Below are 20,988 nucleotides of genomic sequence, written 5' to 3'. Positions count from 1 at the left end.
TTTTTCAGATTCTTTCCCATTATAGGTTATTACAAGATAATGAATATAGTTCCCTGGGCTCTACAGTAGGTCCTTGTTGTTCATCTATTTTATATACAGTGGTGTGTATCCCAAATTCCTAATTTATCCCTCCCACCCCTTTCCCCTTTGGTAACCATAAATTTGTTTTCTATGTTTGTGAGCCTGTTTCTGTTTTGTAAATAAATTCATTTGTATCATTTTGTTATTCCACATATAAGTGATATCATATGATATTTGTCTTTCTCTGTCTGACTTCATTTAGTATGATAATCTCTAGGTGTGTCCATGTTGCTGCAAATGGCAATATTTTTTAAAAATTTATTTATTGAAGTGTAGTTGATTTACAGTGTTGTGTTAATTTCTGCTGTACAGAAAAGTGATTTAGTTATACATATATATACATTCTTTTCATATTCCTTTTCATTAGGGTTTATCACAGGATATTGAATATAGTTCCCTGTGCTATACAGTAGGACCTTGTTGTTTTTCCAGTCTATATATACTGGTTTGCATCTGCTAATCCCAAACTCCCAATCCATGCCTCCCCCACCCACCCTCCCCCTTGGCAACCACAAGTCTGTTTTCTATGTCTGTGAATCTGTTTCTGTTTTATAGATAAGTTCATTTGTGTCATATTTTAGATTCCACATATAAGTGATATCATATGGTATTTGTCTTTGTGACTTACTTCTCTTAGTGTGATAATCTCTAGATCCATCCATGTTGCTACAAATGGCATTATTTCATTCTTTTTTATGGCTGAGTAGTATTCCATTGTATATATGTACCCCATCTTCTTTATCCTGCAAATGGCAATATTTCATTCTTTTTTATGGCTGAGTAATATTCATATATATATATATATCTCACATCTTTTTTATCCATTCATCTGTTGATGGACACTTGGGTTGCTTCCATGTCTTGGCTATTGTAAATAGTGCTGCTATGAACATTGGGGTGCATGTATCTTTTCAAATTAGAGTTGTCATCTTTTCTGGATATGTACCCAGTATTGGGATTGCTGGATCATATGGTAACTCTATTTTTAGTTTTTTAAGGAACCTCCATACTGTTTTCCATAGTGGCTGCACCAATTTACATTCCTACCAGCAGTGTAGGAGGGTTCCCTTTTCTCCACACCCTCTCCAGCATTTCTTATTTGTAGATTTTTTGATGGTGGCCATTCTGACTGGTGTGAAGTGATACCTCATAGTAGTTTTGACTTGCATTTCTCTAATAATTAGCGATGTTAAGCATCTTTTCATGTGGCCACAGTTTTTTAAAAAGCAAAATGAAACAGGTGAAATTAGTTTTAATAATATATTTTATAGTGTTAAATATATCCCAAATGTTAACACTTCAACGTGTAATCAATATAAAAAATTGAGATATTTTACATTCTTTTTCTTTTCTACATGCAATCTTTGAAATCCAATGCCTATTTCACACAGCGTATCTCAGTTCAGACTAGCCACATTTCAAGTGCTCCGTAGCCACATCTGGCTAGAGGCTACGACATTGAACAGCAAAGTTCTAGACCTTTCTCAGTGACTAAGTTTCTAGGTAATTCTGGATGAGACATTTCCTCCCTTGGGTCTCAGTTTCTTCATATTTTAAATGAAGAGTCTGGACTCTTCATTTCCTGCTTCCAGCACTGATCTTCTGTAATTGTTCATATTTAGCCAGTCCTTTTCCCCTACCTCTCTCCCTCTTATTTCCCCGTTTCTTCTCCCTTCATGCCCAGGTCTGTTCCCTGCAAGAGACCTAAACCCTGGATGAGAATGGCAGAACTTCGTACTTTTCTAGGCCACTCTTTCTGTGCTGAAGGAGACTTTGCCCAGCAACGGTCAATTCATGGGAAATCATGGACGCGATAGGTGGAGTCAGAGAAGGAACTGGTTAGCCCTTGCTGTCCCAAGTCACTTTACAGAGCTGGAGTCCCAGAACCGGAAGAGTTGAGCTTCAAGCCTGGCCATGTTTCCTCCCAGCAGTGTTGTTTTATTAATAGCGCCGTGCCTGTATTTCCAATCTGTAAAATGCTGTTAGTACCCACCTTAGCGTCTGTTGGGGGGATTAAATGTGATGGCATAAATGAAAGAGTATAATTAATTTTAGGTCTCTGTAACCTGAAACCTGCCTGTGACCACGCATTTTAATGAGGCTGGGAGAGGCAGGCATGTTGTAGACCTCCCAGGAGGCTAGGTGCTTGGATAAACAATTTTATGTGATCCACAATCATATAACTTCCTTGTTTCATAAAGAAGGGCTTTGCAGGCAGTTAACTATTGTCTATATATCTCTTTACCTAAAACAATGCTTTTGCCCGTATGGCACTTATCACCTGAAATGTCATGATCTGTGTCCTTTTTAAATTTTCCATCTCGTCGGCTGAAAAAAAAATGCACAACATGAGAGTTGTGAGTTAAGTTTTATTTGGGGCCTAATGAGGACTATAGCCCAGGAGACAGCCTCTCAGATAGCTCTGAGAAACTGCTCTGAAGAGGTGGAGGACGTCAGTATATATATGATTTTACTGGAGGGGGGCTATTTGTAATCAGGCACACATTTTGGCAGGTTACTGCTAGTCACGAGGAGCAGACGCCTCCGTTAATGATTTTAGTGTTTTTCTAGATATGAGGAGTTGCAAGAAATTGGGCTCGTAAAATCTTCTCCAGAAAATATCTGAAGGCCTGTTCTGCCAGTTTTTCCCAGAGCACAGAGTGCCTCATTCCTGATCTCAGCCCTGAACTCCTTTCAGGGTGTGTGGAAGGTCAGTGACTGCAGTGGCTAGTGACTTCATTATTCTAGAACCAGATGGTGAGCGACAGTTTTTTGGCATTCTTAATTGTGAGCTCCGTGAGGTCCGGGAATGACTTACCACCACTGAAACTCTAGCATCTAGCTCTGAGTCAGACATAGGGTAGGCACTTAATTCATGGAGGGTATTCTAGGAAAAGGCATGCTCAAAGGCATGAGGTGTGAAATGGCATGGCTTATTTCTGAAATGCAAGTAATTAGAGTCTACTGGAGCATCAACCTTGAGGAGGAAAACTAGGTCTGTGGTGGGGAGGGCGTGGAGCGAGCTCACTTTTTTTTTTTTTAAATATTTATTTATTTATTTAGGGTGCGCAGGGTCTTAGTTGAGGCATGCGTGTGGGATCTAGTTCCCCGACCAGAAAGCGAACCTGGGCCCCCTGCATTGGGAGCGCAGAGTCTTACCCACTGGACCACCAGGGAAGTCCCTGGGCTCACTTTTTTAAAGGGTCAGGGGGGCTACTTTTGGAGGATGTGCTCAGAGGGGGTAACAGCTTCCTTTGCTCCCCTCCAGCCGTGTCACTGCTGGAGGCACTGCTGGTCAGAAGCCTGGAGAGGTATTTGAGGCTACACATTTGGTATTTGCACTGTAGGCTATGAGAAGTCTGTGATGGATTTTAAACAGTGAAAAGTAACGGGCAAGGAAAAGTAACGGGCAAGATCACGTTGGTAAATGACGATAAAGCTAAACTCAGAAAAGAAGTCTTGTTTTTTACTTCAGGGCCCTCCCCATCAAACTTACATGGCTTGGATGGAAACCTAACAATTCTGGAGTGGGTAGGCTGAGCAGCCACGGTTCAGGAACAACGTTCCGCACCTTCTAAAGTTTGGTTAACACTGGACCAGCCTCTAAAACCTCAGTTTCATGGAACGAGGACACATTTCTTTCATGGAGGAATTCTGTTCTTCGCATCATCTTCGTAGTGATGAGCGTCTTCCCGTCCCTCTCACCAGCCGGCTCACGCTTCCTCCTCCTCCCTCCTCTTCGTTCCCCCATTGTTTCGACCCATTCCTGCCTGATGCCTGCCGGGAAGTGTAGTCGCTCGCCCTGCTGTCTGAGCTGGTTGGGCGGCCCTATAAACCCGGTATCTCCGCATAATTCCTCAGCTATTCCCGAGGTAGGGTAGCCTGGGAGGTGCAGCCACTTATCCGAGGAGCCAGCTGGGATTTGCAGTTTCCAGTTCCCGCAGCGCGCCGCTGGCAGAGGGCTCTTGGACTCCAATCTCCCCAGCCTCGCGCATCCTGATGACGTCGCGCCGGCCCGCGAGGCTCCTGGAATCCGCGGTAGTTCTCGAGGAGGGTCTCAGGCTCGGCAGCCACGGCTGGAGGACGACACTTCCCAGGAGTCTACGCGGCGGCGCGCCGAGAGCCGCGCGAGACCGTGATTGGCTAGTGAGCCGGCCGCACGCGGAGGAGCTCAAGGAGCTGCTCTGTTGCGACAGAGGGCGAGCGGCGAGGCCCAGTGAGTTGGGGGAAGGGGCGCTGGGGGGGAGGGTGCTGGCCGGTGAGGGGGAGGGGGGACGAGAAGAGGGAGGAAGGACCGGGCTGGGATGGAGGCGGCTGCGCGGGAGAAGAAGGGGCCAAGGGAGAGACGGTGACAGGCGGGGGCTGGGGAGGTTTGGGGGTTGACGAGTGAGGAGACCCCGAGGGGACTCACGGGGGGGTGCACGAGGGCGCCCCGGGAAGAAGCTGGACCCGACGGCCAGCTGGTGTGGAGGGGGACGACGGGGAGGAGGCCGGAGGCAAACTGGAGGAGGAAGCCCGGGAAAGTGAGGCGGCCGGCTGGAGCGTGGAGCGCCAAGTTGTGGGGAAACTGGAGACCGGGACCTGTGCCGAGGGGCCGAACCCGGTCCCTAACTGGAGGCCCTGAAAGGAGGAGCGTTTCCAGAGTGAGGCCGTCCGTGGGGATTGGTGGACAGAGCCCGAGGGAAGAGCTGTTGAGATTAGAAGAGCGGCCGAGGATCCGAATTGGCTTGAGAGATCCTGACAGAGTTGGGAGCGACTAGGCTGGGACGGAGCTGGGATCAGAGGCTCGCTAGGCAGTTCCTGAGAGGGATGGAGCCAGGCCCAGGCATTCTGCGGAAGTTTAGAACCTGGGGGTGTTTGCCTTCCTTCAGGCTTCCTGAAAGAACAGTAACGTTCCCTTGTGGTTCATCACCATGCCCTCTGACCTGGCCAAGAAGAAGGCAGCCAAAAAGAAGGAAGCTGCCAAAGCACGACAGCGGCCCAGAAAAGGACATGAAGAAAACGGAGATGCTGTCACAGAGCCACAGGTGGCAGAGGAGAAAAATGAGGAGGCCAATGGGCAAGAGACCACAGGTGAATTGAGGGAGAGGTGGGTTCCTGGGATGGTTGCTCGGACATAAAGGATGCCCCAGCTGGAATCAGAGTCCGGACGCTGGGGGCACTGGAGAATATATCTGGTGCCATGAAACTTTTCATGATGAACCAAACCAGTAGAGTTGGAGCTTGATCAAGGAAACTGAACACAGAGTTCTCACATACTCAGTGGCAAGCAGATACGGGAGTGGTTGTGCTGCCTTGCTGCTCTGTCTTCTAGACTTGGAGAAGAAGGTCAGTTCCCTGCCCCTTTCTTAATTTCCATTTCTACACATGAAGGTCAGTGTGCCAGGCTCCTTACCACATAATACCCTTGTCCTCCCAGCAGTAGTGGCTGTACCAGCAAGACAGAAACACATGAGTTGTTTTACGGGTTTTTCCTGGGAGAGAGATGCCTTTCTGTTATGAGCGCTTCTCAAGTGTTAGACACTGTGCTGGAAACTCAGGCCCTCTCAGCACGCTCTGCCGTCTGCTACCTTGCAGTCTAGATGGGGAAGCAGGGCAGTGTGTGACCAAGAGTATCCCCGGCCCTTGGCAGTCTAGCCCAGCCTTCTTCCTTGCCCCCTGAAAACACTCTGAAGAGGTCTTCTCCATCGACTCTTGTTGTCCCTTGAACAGTCACCACATTTGTCCATTTACACACTGAGGTTCTAATACCACAATTTTTGTACTAGCTACATTTGACATTTCTCTCAGGGCCCAGCTCAGGATGGTAAAATCTTTCCCAGTCAAACCTGACCTCAATAATATTGCCATTCACTATACCCCTATACTATCTATAGTGTTACTTTTTTTTTTCTTCTTTTGGCTGAGCTGCACGGTATGTAGGATCCTAGTTCCCCAACCAGGGGATGGAACCCACACCCCCTGCAGTGGAAGCGTGGAGTCCCAACCACTGGACCGCCAGGGAAGTCCCAGTGTTACCTTTTTATGTTGTGCCTTCTGTTTCTTCACCTAAATTGCTTGATCTTTGAGCGCAGAGACCATGTCTTGTGTAGTATTTTTTTTTGCCTGATCGGCCTTGCAGATAGAGATACTAGGTAAATGTTTGAAGAGGAGAGGAGAATTATTAATGCAAGTTACAACAGACAGATAGGAATTCAGAAAAGGGAGAGTTAAAAATGATTGAGAGGAGAGAGTTGAATGGTAGGAATTGTCTCCAAAATAAGAATTATGAGAGAAAGCTAGTGCAGTAAAGTCAGGCCATGGGGATGTTTTCTTCCTGGCCAGAGTGGTGGAGGGATGGGAAGTTAAGAATGATAGGAGTGAACGAGCAGGCTGAATTGTGATCTGTAAAGTAGACAGGGTTCCTCTAGGTCCTCAGGAACAATGGTTAAGCAGTATCTATCATCAGCTCTGTAGGTACTTTCTGGATGAATTGGAAAAATAGAAAACTGAATCCCACTTTGAGACTATTGTCCACTGTTCCCATTACAAATTTCTTCTTCACCTTTCTCCCTAGGAAACCAGAATTTCTCAGGGGGAACCCAGCTGTAGTATCCTTATCTCAGTAATAAGGGAGCTTTGGTTTTCATCCTGCTTCCTCAGGGAGCTACTCTTCTGAAATATGAAATCTGGTTTTCTTGCCAGCTCTCTCAAAACATTTCTTATTACCAGGGACCCAGGGTCATTTCTGCTTTCATAATTAATGGGTCATCTGTTTCCTCTCCCAAGACTGGGTCCTCTCTCTTCTCTGAGTTTGGAATTACTTAATGCTGCAGGTCACTGTTCTCCAGCCTTTACCTGTTACCATTGCCACATGGCCTTTAGGTAGTGAGGTACAGAAAGATTAAAATAAATATCAAAGAAAGCGACTTCTGGCAGACAGTTCAACCTTCTTTAGAAAGTGAGACTCTTCAAGACAGGCACTAGAGTTCAGCTGGTCCCCTTGCTTGGGGAATGAATAGAAAGGGGCTGCTTGTGAAGTCTACAGTATTCTCTCTGATGAAGTTTATTCCAGAATCCCTTCTGCATTTATTCAGTGCTGTTCACTTACTTTTTGAGTCTGTTTTGTGGGATGCTGTAGGCTAGGACAGTGAGGTCTAAGTCTTACTTTTAAAGCTCAGGAGATGACTTAGGTCATAGATGCTGTAAAGCGGAAGAGATCAAGAGAAAATGGTATACAGTAGTGCCTTGGTATCTGCTGGTGATTGGTGCCAGGACCCCTGTGAATACCCAAATCCATAGAAGCTCAAGTCCCTTATAGAGAATGGTGTATGTAGTATCTGCATATAACCTAGCACATCTCTAGATTACTTGTAACACCTAATACATTGTAAATGCTATGAAATAATTGCCAGTGTGTGGCAAATTTTGGAACTTTCTGGAATTCTTTTTTTTAATCCTCAGTTGGTTGAATTTGTGGACGCAGAACTGTGGATGTGGAGGGTTGGCTGTATAGCTTTCCCTTAATTTTGATCTTCTTGCCTGAGCAGATAGAGATATAGACCAAGGATTGGCAAACTTTTTCTGTAAAGATCCAGATAGTAAATATTTGTAACTTTGTGGGCCATATGGTCTCTGATACAGCTGTTCAACTTCGCCATTGTAGTGGAAAGCAGCCGTAGACAATATGTAAATGATGGGTGTGGCTGTGTCGCAATAAAACTTTATTTACAGAAACAGGCAGTTGGCCAAATCTGGCCAGCCTTTTTTTAAGCCACCCCCCCTCCCAGGCTAAGAATGGTTTACATTTTTTAAGTGGTTAAGTTTTAAATGGTAATGTATATACCTACATAATAGTTTTGATTTTTGCCACTTGGGCTGTAAACCCTAAAATATTTACCATCTGGCCCTTTAAGAAAAAGTTTACCAAATCCTGATCTAGACCATAAACTTCTCCCTGTACATCTTCTTCTCAACATCTAGAACAGGGATTGGCAGAAAGCAGGGCTGTGGGAAGCCTGGTAACTCAACTGTGTAGAAAAGAGACTTTTTAAATTCCTCTCATCAGTCAAAACAAAAAATTTGTCCTCCATTTGAAAAGTACAGGTATACCTTGGATATATTGCGGGTGCAGTTCCAGACCACCATAATAAAGTAAACATCAGTATTGTGGTATCAATAAAGTAAGTCACACGAATTTGGGGGTTTTCCAGTGCATATAAAAGTTATGTTTACGCTATACTATAGTTTAGTGAGTATGCAATAGCATTATGTCTAAAAAAAACAATGTGTGGGGACTTCCCTGGTGATCCAGTGCTTAAGACTCCGCACTTCCAATGCAAGGGGCACGGGTTTGATCCCTGGTTGGGGAACTAAGATCCCACATGCTGTGCGGCGTGGCCAAAAAAATAAAAAACAAAAAACCAAACGAAAAAAAAAACACTGTATGGAATTCCCTGGAGGTCCAGTGGTTAGGACTCTGTGCGTTCACTGCTGAGAGCCCAGGTTCAATCTCTGGTTGGGGAACTAAGATCCTGCAAGCCACATGGTGTGGCCAAATAAATAAATAAATAAAACAAAGCAATGTACGTACCTTAATTTAAAAATATCTTATTGCTAAAAAAATGTTGGCCATCATCTAAGCCTTCAGTGAGTCATAGTAGTAATATCAAAGATCACAGATCACTGTAACAAATATAATAATAATGAAAAAGTTTGAAATCGTGACACAGAGACAGGATGTGATCAAATGCTGTTGGAAAAATGGTGCTGATAGACTTGCTTGACATAGGGTTTCCACAGACCTTCAATTTGTAAAAATTACAATATCTGTGAAGCACAATAAAGCGAAGTGCAATAAAACGAGGTATGCCTGTATTCATCAAGCAGTTACGTATAACACACTGTCCTGGAAGCTGAGGTAGACATAGAGTGACTGCCATCTGTCTGGCAGGACAGTCCCTGCCCTCGGTTCTGACTCCTTGCAGGCAGAGCAGGTCAGCAGCAGGGTGGGTATAGCACCAGCAGTGGTAATCTCCCGACAGGATGGGGTATTTGGAGAGTGACCTAAGACTAACCATCACACCCTTGAAGTTGCTCTCCCCACGCCTGCCTGTCTGAGGACGGCACCGGGCTCTCTTCCCCCTTCTACTCCATCTTTACTCTTCCTAGGGACAAGCACGTGGGCTTTCTCATTTCAGGTGTTCTACTGTAAGGTTACCATGGGAAAACGGGTACGGGTAACAAAGACTAGAAAATTAGAAGATTGTCACGGATCCTCATGTGTAGTTTTTGACTCCTTCCTGAAAAGGTTAATAGATCACCTTACTCTCTTTTGGAAGAGACTTACCAAGACTCCTTCTACCCCCATTTCTGTCCCACTTTCAATAATACTTTGTGGGCGCTTGTCCTTTATGGAAAGGTAGTATAGTGAAATAGTTAAGGTCATGGCTTTGGGGTCAGACAAAGCCTGGTTCAAACTCTGGGTCTGTCACTTACTAGCCTTTTTGACCTTGGCTATATTATTTAATCTCTTCATCTATAAAATGAGGGTCCTAAGTTTATCTTATAAGGGTTATGGGGATTAAATTAGATGGGGAATGATAATGTAGTACAGTCCCAGGCACAGAGTAGACTCAACAACTATTAGCCCGTTAACGTTAGCCATATATTAATAGTTCTTCCCAGCCTGAAAATGTAGTCATGCCTGAAAAACTACAAAGGCAGAACAGCTAGTCTTTTGTCTCATGGTCAGTTTGCATCACTGAAACCCTCCAGACTTGGAACTTCTGGTTTTCCCAGCCTTGGCTCTGCCTGCCATTGATCCCTCTGTGCATTTTCTCATACTGGTCCCTTTTGGGCAGCATAGCTTCTTGGAAGCACCATCTGGAAGCTCTAGGTCGTGGAGTAAGAGCATTGCACCTCTATAGCATCTGCTTTATTTTGGGCATTGGTACTAATTCTTTAACACGTACTCATGGAGGACAGTTTGGAGTTCTAGCCATTCCTACCATGCATTATATCATCTTAGAACAAGGAAAGTTAGAATTAAAAGGACAAGTTGCGAAGTAAAAAATGTCCGTGAAAGCAGGATACCAGGGCAGATCTGTATGCAGTGTACACCCCGTTTAAAGCTTGCGAAACATCTGAGTCAGCTCAACCTGATCTTGAGCCCAGGTCCTTCAGGGCATGCCTTTTTCAGCCTTTGGATCTTTGTATGATAATATTTGGTAACTTAAGGAAGGGCAGAAGCCACAAATGCCCAGACAGTGGCCTGAACCCTGGACCCTCAGATTAAAAGTCTGATGCTCTACTGACTGAGCCATCCAGATGCTCTGAGACATGCCTTTTTGTGTAAGAGCTTAGTCTGTCTTATAGCCCTCTTCCCAAACTGCTTTTGTTTTCTGTCCCCAGAAGTGGATTTGCTGACCAAGGAGCTAGAGGACTTTGAGATGAAGAAAGCTGCTGCTCGAGCTGTCACTGGTGTCCTCGCCTCTCACCCCAACAGTACTGATGCCCACATCATCAACCTCTCCCTCACCTTTCATGGTCAAGAGCTGCTCAGTGACACCAAACTGGAATTAAACTCAGGCCGTCGTTATGGTCTCATTGGCTTAAATGGAATTGGTGAGGCCCTTGGAAAGTGAGGTGGGAGGTATCTCTCCTTGGCTCATATGTCACTCAGCAAGTATTTACTTAGCACAGATATGTACAAAGCAAGGAGTTTATAGTATGGGTGGGAGACCAGGTATGCCCAGGGAAGAGGAACTAGCAATACAGAGCAGTCACGTGATAAGCACCACATGAGTGGTTGTAGACAGTAGGTGCTGGAGAAGTGGGTGGGAGGGGCGGGAGTAGCGGTGCGTGAGGCGGCTGTAGATGAACAGACTTCACAGAGGAGGGCTGGGACAAGAATTGGAGGAAAGGTGTCCCGAGGATGCGGGCAGGGATGGGGGGATCATAGGATTTGAATGAATGAAAGGAAGGAAAGTACTCAGACAATGATGAGGTCGTGGTTTGGCTGGAGTGGAGGGGCTGATGTAGGAGAATGACAGGCAGAGCTGTGCTGAGCGTCCACTTCTCTTCCTGTGCTTTGCCTGCCCCTCTCAGGGAAGTCCATGCTGCTGTCTGCTATTGGGAAACGTGAAGTGCCCATCCCTGAGCACATCGACATCTACCATCTGACTCGGGAGATGCCCCCTAGTGACAAGACGCCCCTGCAGTGCGTGATGGAAGTCGACACAGAGCGGGCCATGCTGGAGAGGGAGGCTGAACGGCTGGCTCACGAGGATGGTAGGGCTGCAGACCTGGGGCCCTGGGGGTGGGCTTCCTCCCGGGAAAGGCCCAGGGAGCCTCACGGGCCTTGCACTGTCCACAGCGGAGTGTGAGAAGCTCTTAGAGCTCTATGAGCGACTGGAGGAGCTGGATGCTGACAAGGCGGAGATGAGAGCCTCACGGATCTTGCACGGACTGGGTTTCACACCTGCCATGCAACGCAAGAAGCTAAAAGACTTCAGTGGGGGCTGGAGGATGAGGGTTGCCCTCGCCAGGTGAGTCTCTCCCTCCTCGACCCTCTGTAGCACCCCATCTCTCTCAGCGTTTAGAACAGGGTTCTAAACCAGTGGAACTGTTTAGAACAGGGTTGATGGTCAGTAAGTGCCAAATATTGACAGTGTGGAGGGGCGGGGGTGGTATACCTGAGCTAAGGAGTGAGCTTCCTGACTGAAGTGGTCATTGTTGGACTTCCGGCACAGTGTTTAGGAGCCTGGGACCAGCCCTAGGTAAATGGTAGAGTAGGTCTGTTTCTTTCTTTTCTCTTGACTCCTCTCCCACCGTTTTTTGTGCTTCAGTCCTTCTAATTCTTGCTGTTTAAAGATAAAATGTTAGACAGCTATTAGGATATCTGTCCTTCTTACCCTCTTGTGACCTGGACCCGAAATGAGTTTCTGTAGATCATCATTCCCCCACCAAACCCCCAGAAAGTCCCCAGTTAAAGAGGTGGTTACTTACCCCGCCAGTCTCTGCCAAGTGCATTTGTGAGGCTCGATATACTGCTTTAGCAAAGCTGCTTGTGTGCCTTAGAACATGAGAGCTGTGGTTTCACGTGCCAGCAAGGATAAGCTGCCTCAGGTTCACCTAGGGAGCTTTTAAAAATACAGATTTCCTCGCCTCTTCAATCTGTGCTGGAGTCAGAATGCTGGAGTTGGATGTCCAGAAATCTTATTTCTAACAAGTGCTGCGGATATGGTGACCGCATGTGGACCCAGCGTTCTCCCCTTGTTTCTCCTGTCTTGAGATGCCACCTCAGAAAAGAACATTCTTTGGCCTCCTTGCTAGAGTCTGGCAACCCCACCAGTTAGGTTTAATCTGAATACTTTTTAGTTCAGCAGTTTACTTTTTCTGTATCCTTTTGTGTTCCCGATGGTCACCAACCTCAGTGTAAAAGACTTGTAGACTCATAAGGACTTTTACAGGCTTATCTCCAAACTGCATCTTCCCCCTGCTTTTCAGCTGTTTCCTGCCCTTTAACCCCCACTCTTCATCTCTGCTTTCTCTCCTAGTTCTCACCTTTTCCCTGAGGTATAGAGCCTAGAGTTGGTTTCAGGACTCAGTGCAGGCCTGACCAGAATTGCAGGTAGCAGTCAGGCTGTCCCCTCTTGCGTAGCACCCATTACCCTGAAGTGGCTCTGTCTCCTTTCCTGTTCTTCAGAGCCCTCTTCATTCGGCCCTTCATGCTGCTCCTGGATGAGCCCACCAACCACCTGGATCTCGACGCCTGTGTGTGGTTGGAAGAAGAGCTAAAGACGTAAGGGGGCGGGGCTGGGGGTGGAAGTGGGCAGGTCCTGAAGGGGGAGTTGAGCAGAGTCCAAGGGAGATGAATGCCCAGGACCCACAGTGATATTAGAGCAGTGAGAAGTGGACTGAAGTGGGGCCAGAGTGAAGGCCAGATTGAAAAGGTGGTAAGCATCTTTAGGGCAGGCCTTTTTGTTTTTGTTTAGTCTGAAATATGTGGATTTGTTTGTTTTACTTTTTTTGGTTTTTCCCATTATTTAAAATACAATGTCTTTATTAAGACAGTATTTTTGCTTAACTGTATTTATATATATCATATAAACGGGGATTCCCATCTAAGATCATGATGCAGTGCCAAAGAGAAAAATAGCCCATATAGCAGTGGTGCTATGGCTAGAGAGCCAGATAACCTGGAATATTGCCCCAGTTCTAGAATAAGGCTTTCCATGGTCTCTGCAATGACTTGGCACCTTCTTTAAAAAGCCGAGCATGGTGATTTTTACTGTGCCTATTCCAGTTCTTCCCACCCATGATTTTAGATGTGTTTATGGGTGTCTGTGTGCATACACTTTTGATGTTACCATCACGGTTACTGTCATCTCCACTCCATTCTTTTGAAAATTAGAACAGGCTGCTCTCACCTTCTGAGATGCCCACACTCTGTCTGTGGGGTGTGTTTCTCTCTAAATAAATCCACAGCTTACCTATCAAGAGAAAAGAGAAAATTAGAACAAAAGTTTGAGGAAACTCAGACTGTCTCACCATACTTTGGAGGGCATCAAAGTGTTGTTACAGGCAGATTGTGCACTGGCGGCTTAGGTGCTAAGGACTGGGAAGTGGCGAACAAATCTAAAGGATGCCTAGGCATAAGGACGGGAGCGGATGCAGGTTTTCTGGGCCTGACATTCGGCCCACCTGTTGTGAACCATCTGCCATTCTGAGCGCCCCCCTGACTGGTTCTCTGGCTTTGCAGGTTTAAGCGCATCTTGGTCCTCGTCTCCCATTCCCAGGACTTTCTGAATGGTGTCTGTACCAACATCATTCACATGCACAACAAGAAACTGAAGTATTATACGGTGAGTGGCCCCAGCTTCTCCACAGTAACCTCTGTGCTTACCAGTTCCCCGAAGTTCTCCTTTAAAAAAAAAATAGACTTAGCAGTCCTTTTCTACGTATTGCTATAAAAAGATGTGGACAGGGAGTTCTGCACCCTGTTTTATTTTGGTCCCAAAGTAATTGCTTTCAGACCATAGGCCACGGATTGGCAGCCTGTGCATATGGTGTATGTTTGCCTTGTGCAAAGAGGTTGACTTTTCATGGTGCCCAGGCAGGCCTTGCTGCTGTCTGCCTTCTTGAGTGGCTACTTAAACCTGCTTCACGGCAGCCAGCACAGTACCCCTCCTTCTCTCCTTCCATGAAGAATGGGAGCCAGGATCTCAACAGCCCACTTTTCTGCCTTGCCTTTACATTTTTTCTGTTTCAAAAAACATATCAAAAAATGAAAAACAGAAGTTCTCTTTATTCATGGTTGTACTCACCATGGGAGTATTAATAGTTCTCTTACATAGTCTTTCAGAAATTTCACACGTACTTGCAAGCGTTTGTAGAAAATTTCACGTATACTTATCACAGTTGTAATCTTAATCATTCTCTTCTGTAGGTTGCGTTTAAATTTTAATTTGTCTTGGACTGCTTTCTGTATGAGTATATATAAATCATGCTCATTTTTTCCAGTGACTGCATAGTATTTCATTGTGTGGCTAGCCTGTAACTCATTTGTCAGACCCTTTTCGATGGATGTTTAGGTTGAGTCTAGTTTTTTGCAGATAGAAACCATGGCAGTCCATAGTGCAGGGTTTGCCAGGTCCTAAATCTGATGGGTCTGATGTCTTCCCACCTGGAGGAAGTTCTTGTAGTCTGCATGGGGGCTTCAGTCTCTAGGGATGGGGAGTAGAAAGAGGTGCTCTTGGAAGGCTGTGAGCCTCTAGATATCTGTTTGACAGTGGTTTTCAGGGCTATTGCCAACGCTGTGGGTGTCTTTATGGCTAACCTGAGGATTTGATCCGGAGCCCTGCTCTGGCTGAGCTAAGAATGAGAGGCACACAGAGGAAGACCTCAGGTTCTAGAGTAGGATATGCTTCTTCAGTGCACTTCCTCTTTCCCTACTGCACAGTCTTTTTTTTTCTTTTTTTTACGTTATTTATTTATTTATTTTTGGCTGCATTGGGTCTTCGTTGCTGCGCGCAGGCTTTCTCTAGTTGCGGCGAGCAGGGGCTGCTCTTCGTTGCGGTGCGCGGGCTTCTCATTGTGGTGGCTTCTCTTGTTGCGGAGCACGGGCTCTAGGCGCGCGGGCTTCAGTAGTTGTGGCTCGCGGGCTCTAGAGCGCAGGCTCAGTAGTTATGGCACACGGGCTTAGTTGCTCCGCGGCATGTGGGATCTTCCCGGACCAGGGCTTGAACCCGTGTTCCCTGCATTAGCAGGCGGATTCTTAACCACTGTGCCACCAGGTAAGTCCCCTTACTGCACAGTCTTACAACCAGGGCCAAATGAGATGCCATCTCACATCCCCCTGAACCCCGAGTGAGAACCCAGGACCGAGGCTAAAGCTGCCCGTCTCGCCTGGTGCACCTTCCTGCAGGGTAATTATGATCAGTATGTGAAGACACGGCTGGAGCTGGAGGAGAATCAGATGAAGAGGTTTCACTGGGAACAGGATCAGATTGCACACATGAAGGTAGGGCGATCGTAGAGCCGAGTTCGCTTTCTCCAGGGGAGTTGGGTGAGGGCGTGTGGGGATTGAGGGGTGCTAGAGAAGACGTTGTCGTCAGTTTTGACCATGCATTTAAGATGAGTTGTTTGGAGCCTGCCCACACTCCTGGCCCCCTCTCTGGTCTCTTTCAGAACTACATCGCTAGGTTTGGTCATGGCAGTGCCAAGCTGGCCCGGCAGGCCCAGAGCAAGGAGAAGACGCTACAGAAAATGATGGCATCAGGACTGACAGAGAGGGTTGTGAGTGACAAGGTAGGTTCTGACTGGGTGGAATTAGGCAGCCTAAGGTGAGGTGGATAAGAAAGGACCTGACTTGATAAATGCCCTCTCTTTTTCCTAGACACTGTCATTTTATTTCCCACCATGTGGCAAGATCCCTCCACCCGTTATTATGGTGCAAAATGTCAGCTTCAAGTATACAAAAGATGGGGTGAGTACTTGGGTGTGGTTGGGAAGCTGGGGTGCATTTTCCAAGATAAGTGGCAGCTGCCGAGGAGAGCCTCCTGCCCTTTGCTGAGCGCGCCCGCTGACCCACGCGGTGCTGGGGATTTTTCAGGTGTGGCCACCTGGGGCGCCTAATTGAGGGACTTAGAGTAGAAGCCCCCGCTCAAGTACTTGGAGGGAAAACTGCTCAGCCGGGCTGGTGGCTGAAGGCAGTGGGTTGGGGTCCGCGTGAGAGCTGCCGCCCTCCTCACTCCCACCTCCTCCAGCGGTGACTGGGGACTCGGCGGGGTGAGTCTGCCAGTCAGGCTGACCAGCAGCGGCCTAGCCCCGTATCCCTTTCTCTCTCACACCCACCTCAGCCTTGCATCTACAACAATCTAGAATTTGGTATCGATCTCGACACACGAGTGGCCCTTGTGGGGCCCAATGGAGCAGGGAAGTCAACTCTTCTGAAGCTGCTAACTGGAGAGGTATGGTGCCACGCTGGGGTGTGGGACTTCCAGGATTGGATGCTGGTGCGTCTGTGGGAGAGGGAGGGGAGGCAGGGGCCACTGCTCTTAGAGGGCCTGAGCGAGCCATCCTCTGGGGCGTGTGGTCTCACTGGGTAGTGCTGAGGTTTGGGGCAGCTTTCTCAGAGAAACCTGAGGGGGGGGTCTGTGTGTGTGAGAGCGTGGGTGAGAGGGAGAACACATGCACGCTCTCGCATCTTTCTGTGGTGTCATTCAGAGCGATTAGAATACAGAAACGCCTGTGCATTCAGAAATACGCTTTTGCTGTAGAAAATGTATGTCGGACCTGTACCCAAGCCCCTTGTTCCGCAGTCAGTGCGCCGTACGGTAATCCAGCGACTACTCAGTAGATCGTGTGGCGTGTGTCTGTGCCTCCCTTGAAAGCACCTGTTTCAGTAACCTTCCTGGATGTTTTTAGAGTGGCCGGAATAGCAGTTTGTGAGGCGGTGGTGTAGATTCAGTTCAGGAAGTTGTATGAGTCTTGTTCAGTGCGAACATGTGTTTGTTTCCCCTCTCTGCCTATGTCTGCTTCTGACCGGGGTTCCTTTTCTGTGTGCTTATCTTTCCACTTTCTACTCTTTTTTTTTTTTTTTTTTTCTTTCTAGCTACTACCCACAGACGGAATGATCCGAAAACACTCTCATGTCAAGATAGGGCGTTACCATCAGGTATAGTCCTGGCGGGGAGTGGGGAGCGGGGAGTTACCTAGGGTGTGGGAATGGGGCTGCATGTGACCAAGTGAGCTCCTAGTTGCCTCTGGAGTCTTGAACAGGTCCCTAGGTAGAGGTAGAGAGGTACTCGGCAGGAAACCCAGCAGGCTTCCTTTTGAAGTGGGATGTCGTCGGCTGCATCTGGGCGGGTCCCTTTTCTCCTGTAGCATTTGCAAGAGCAGCTGGACTTAGGCCTCTCGCCGTTGGAGTACATGATGAAGTGCTACCCGGAGATCAAGGAGAAGGAGGAGATGAGGAAGATCATCGGGCGATACGGTCTCACTGGGAAGCAGCAGGTCAGTGGAGGGGGCGTGGGAAGAACCCCAGGGAACTGGGAGGCTATGGCTGGATGGTCCGCCTTTCCTCTGCTCTGGGTTATTATGCATTGGAGCACTTAGGTCTCAGGGGAGGGGCCAGGATAGCGTGCCAGTCTCTGACGTGCCCTTGCCCCCCTGACCAGCGGGATGAGCCATAGTGCTGAAAGGCAAGGGAAACTGAAACCTAGCAAACAAGTTCCTGGATTCAGATCCCAACTGTGGGTCTCCTGGATTGCTCCACTTCATTAAGATTCTGTGTCAAGACGGCTTCAGGCTTCCAGATGTATCCCTTTTGGGTCTTGAGAGACCGCCAGCTATGCCACCATCTTGCTGTGTGACCTTGGGTTTTCCTGAGCCCCACTTTCCATGAAATGGTGACGACAGAGGAGCCGTGGGGAGAGGTGAGTTGCGATGTGTGGTGAGGGTGACACCAGCTTTTATAACTGGCCGGTTGCACGCAGGTGAGCCCGATCCGGAACCTGTCTGATGGGCAGAAGTGCCGAGTGTGTCTGGCCTGGCTGGCCTGGCAGAACCCTCACATGCTCTTCTTGGACGAGCCCACCAACCACCTGGATATCGAGACCATCGACGCCCTGGCAGACGCCATCAATGACTTTGAGGGTGGTATGATGCTGGTCAGCCATGATTTCAGACTCATTCAGCAGGTGAGGTTCCTGGCTGGGTGGGAGGCATAGCAGAGGGCATCTGAGAAGCAGTTAGGTAGAGCACCGTCATGGCACGTGGAGGGCACATAGTTCATGTTGACTGTATTTGGAAAGTGGACTCAGGACATAGACAGGGTGGACAGGGCCAGATCTTATGGTTCTTTGGGAAACTTAGAAAGCCTTAGTGGAAATACTTGAATTCTTCAGGAGCTATTTGGGGCTTTTAGCCTACTTGGCATTGTTGGCCAAAATGGGCAAGGGAGTTGGGTAGAGAACAGGGTGCTCCTTCTGTGGTTCCAAGATTCTTCAGCCTAGAAATAGTATCATACTAGGGAGACTCTGGATTAGACAGAGGGCTACTGCTGGTCATCAGTGAAAAAGCTGCTGGTCGTTTCTCTGAAGCTTTCAGGAAGATGGGGTGGAGAAAAGGAAGCTGAGAGTGAAGTGTCTGAACAGATCTAGGTCCTGCTGGGGAACTCGAAATCGGGGTGACACAGCAGGTCCTGGCTCGGAAGGCTCCAAAACCTGCTGGTTATGGTACTCTTGGGTTAGGCCAGCCCTAAGAACGTTGAGGTAGTGAAACTGAGCTGGCTGTGGGCCTGGGCGGGAGGTTATGGGGTTTTCTTCCCAGAATCCCCTGGGAACGGTCTCCTGGGCAGGGATGGGAAGGATACTGGTCAGGATCATTAAGTCTAGGATTTGCTTTCTAGGTTGCACAAGAAATCTGGGTCTGTGAGAAGCAGACAATCACCAAGTGGCCTGGAGACATCCTGGCCTACAAGGAGCACCTCAAGTCCAAGCTAGTGGGCGAGGAGCCCCAGCTCACCAGGAGGACCCACAACGTGTGAGCCCTTGCCGGCCGGCCGGCTGGGCCAGGCCCCTGGGGCCGCACTCCTGCATTGCTGCAATACTGCTCCCCAGCCCCTCCCCCCACCTGCCTTAGCTGCACTCTGTGATCTCATCTACAGCTGGACAGTACCTGTCCATCTCCTGTCCTTCCGGTTACTTTTGTCCACGTCTGGACTCGGCTGGCTGTTCCTGCCGGCTCCTTGCTGGTTCTGACCCGATAGTGATGCAGCCAGAGGCATCTGAGGGTTAACCCAAGGGCCCGTGCCCTGGGTTGGCCTGTGAAGGAGCTTAGGATCCTCGTTTTCTGGGTTTTGGTGATGTTGGAGGAATACCTGCCAGCCCACCACCCGCATTCCTTTCTGCTTCTGGTTTGGAGCTCTGGACCAGGGCCTTAATCCTGGTCGGTTTTTAAATAATTATTTAATGGTGTAACTTTTAGACCTGTGTGACATCTACAAAGCGTCCAATAAAGAGAGAAGCAGCCATGGTCCCTGTCTTCCTTCTTGGGTCTCTAGGCCCTTCTCCCACTCCTGCCTGCAGTGCCGGCATTCACTTTCCCTCAGCACGAGCTGGGGCAGGAGTCGGCGGGCTGGATGCAGCCTGAGGACTAGGCCACAGGCAGTGGAAGAACTCTCTTCCCTCTGATCTGAAATTGTGCCTTTTCAGGGACTTCCCTGGCGGTCCGGTGGTTAGGACTCTGCACGTCCACTGCACGGGGCACGGGTTCGATCCTAGGTTGGGGAACTAAGATCCTGCATGCCGTGCGGTGCGGCCAAAAAAAAAAAGAAAGGTGAAATTGTGCCTTTTCTTAGGCCAGTGGTTCACAAACATTAACATGCATCAGAATCACCTGTAAGTCTCGTTCAATCACAGATTGCTGGGTGTTGCCTCAGAGTTTCTGGTTCAGTAGGTTTGGGGTGAGACCAAGAATTAACAATGCTACGAAGTTCCCAAGTGATGCTGCTGCTGCAGGTCTGGGGGCCACACTTTGAAAACTGCTCTCCTGGAGCATGCTTTTCAGAGTGGTCTGAGGCTTTGCTGCTGCTACCTGTACAACACTTTGGACATTGGTTAAAAACGCAGATTCCTGGGCTTCAGGCCTATTGATTTCAGTTGGTGGGATGGGCGAGATGCAGAAATGGTCAGGAGTCTGCATTTTCACACTGATGTTTGTGAACTACTGTTCCTGGTGGGATGCAGGAAGTTTTATCATTTTATCTGTCCACAACCTTAATTTTCATTAGCGCTATATCTGTTTTATTTCCAAGCCAGGACTTTGCATAGCCTGTCTGAGTTTTAATAGCACTTCCAGCCTTTGTGCCACCAGGCTTCTAGCCTTACCGATGTGGACTCATCACTCCATCTCTGAAACCTCAGCAGCCATCCCTGTGGGGAAACATACACAGCCATGATTTTTCAGTGCCCATCATAGAACATCTAAGACTATGTAAAACAGGCAAAAAAAAGTCCCAGATGGTGTCTAAATCCCCAAGGAGCTCTCGATCTAATGGGAAAGCCAATAAGACAGAAAGGGCATAAATCAGATGTTAAATTGTGACTTAGTAGGATACACAGAAGGCTGTAAAAGGGAGGGAAGTTTCTCGTGAGTAACTGCCCAGAAAGGTGGGATTGGTGCTCTAACTTGAAAGGTGAGTAGGATCTCAGATGGCCGTGGAGTCCAAGAGCTGCCCTGGGCAGAGGGAACAGAGTAGCAGGTGAGGAGCTGCAGCTGAGTCCGACATTCGCGAGGCTGGAGTAAGGGACTAGGACTCCCACTCCGCCCTCTGACCCCAAGGGGCCTGGCTTGGCTGCTTTGTGCCTCAGGTGGGGCCCAGACAAAAATGGCTTGTCAGTCTGTCCTGAGTATCCAGAG

General features: G+C 48.0%; 1 protein-coding gene across 1 annotated transcript; it reads left to right on the top strand.

Moving 5' to 3' along the window:
* Window positions 1-4,223: 4,223 nt before the first annotated feature.
* On the top strand, window positions 4,224-19,600 carry ABCF2 (ATP binding cassette subfamily F member 2). Its single transcript, XM_061198193.1, has 15 exons — window positions 4,224-4,297; window positions 4,953-5,154; window positions 10,474-10,686; window positions 11,170-11,352; window positions 11,438-11,609; window positions 12,770-12,865; window positions 13,826-13,928; window positions 15,491-15,586; window positions 15,754-15,873; window positions 15,962-16,051; window positions 16,425-16,535; window positions 17,180-17,242; window positions 17,452-17,580; window positions 18,063-18,266; window positions 18,977-19,600. Exons 2-15 carry the CDS (start codon window positions 4,995-4,997, stop codon window positions 19,112-19,114), a joined length of 1,878 nt encoding a protein of 625 aa, XP_061054176.1. The 5' UTR covers window positions 4,224-4,297; window positions 4,953-4,994; the 3' UTR covers window positions 19,115-19,600.
* The last annotated feature ends 1,388 nt before the right edge of the window (window positions 19,601-20,988 follow it).

The sequence above is a fragment of the Eubalaena glacialis genome, chromosome 8 (genome assembly GCF_028564815.1).
Source record: "Eubalaena glacialis isolate mEubGla1 chromosome 8, mEubGla1.1.hap2.+ XY, whole genome shotgun sequence".
Taxonomy (NCBI): Eukaryota; Metazoa; Chordata; class Mammalia; order Artiodactyla; family Balaenidae; genus Eubalaena; species Eubalaena glacialis.
This window is presented reverse-complemented; position numbering and strand designations above follow the sequence as displayed.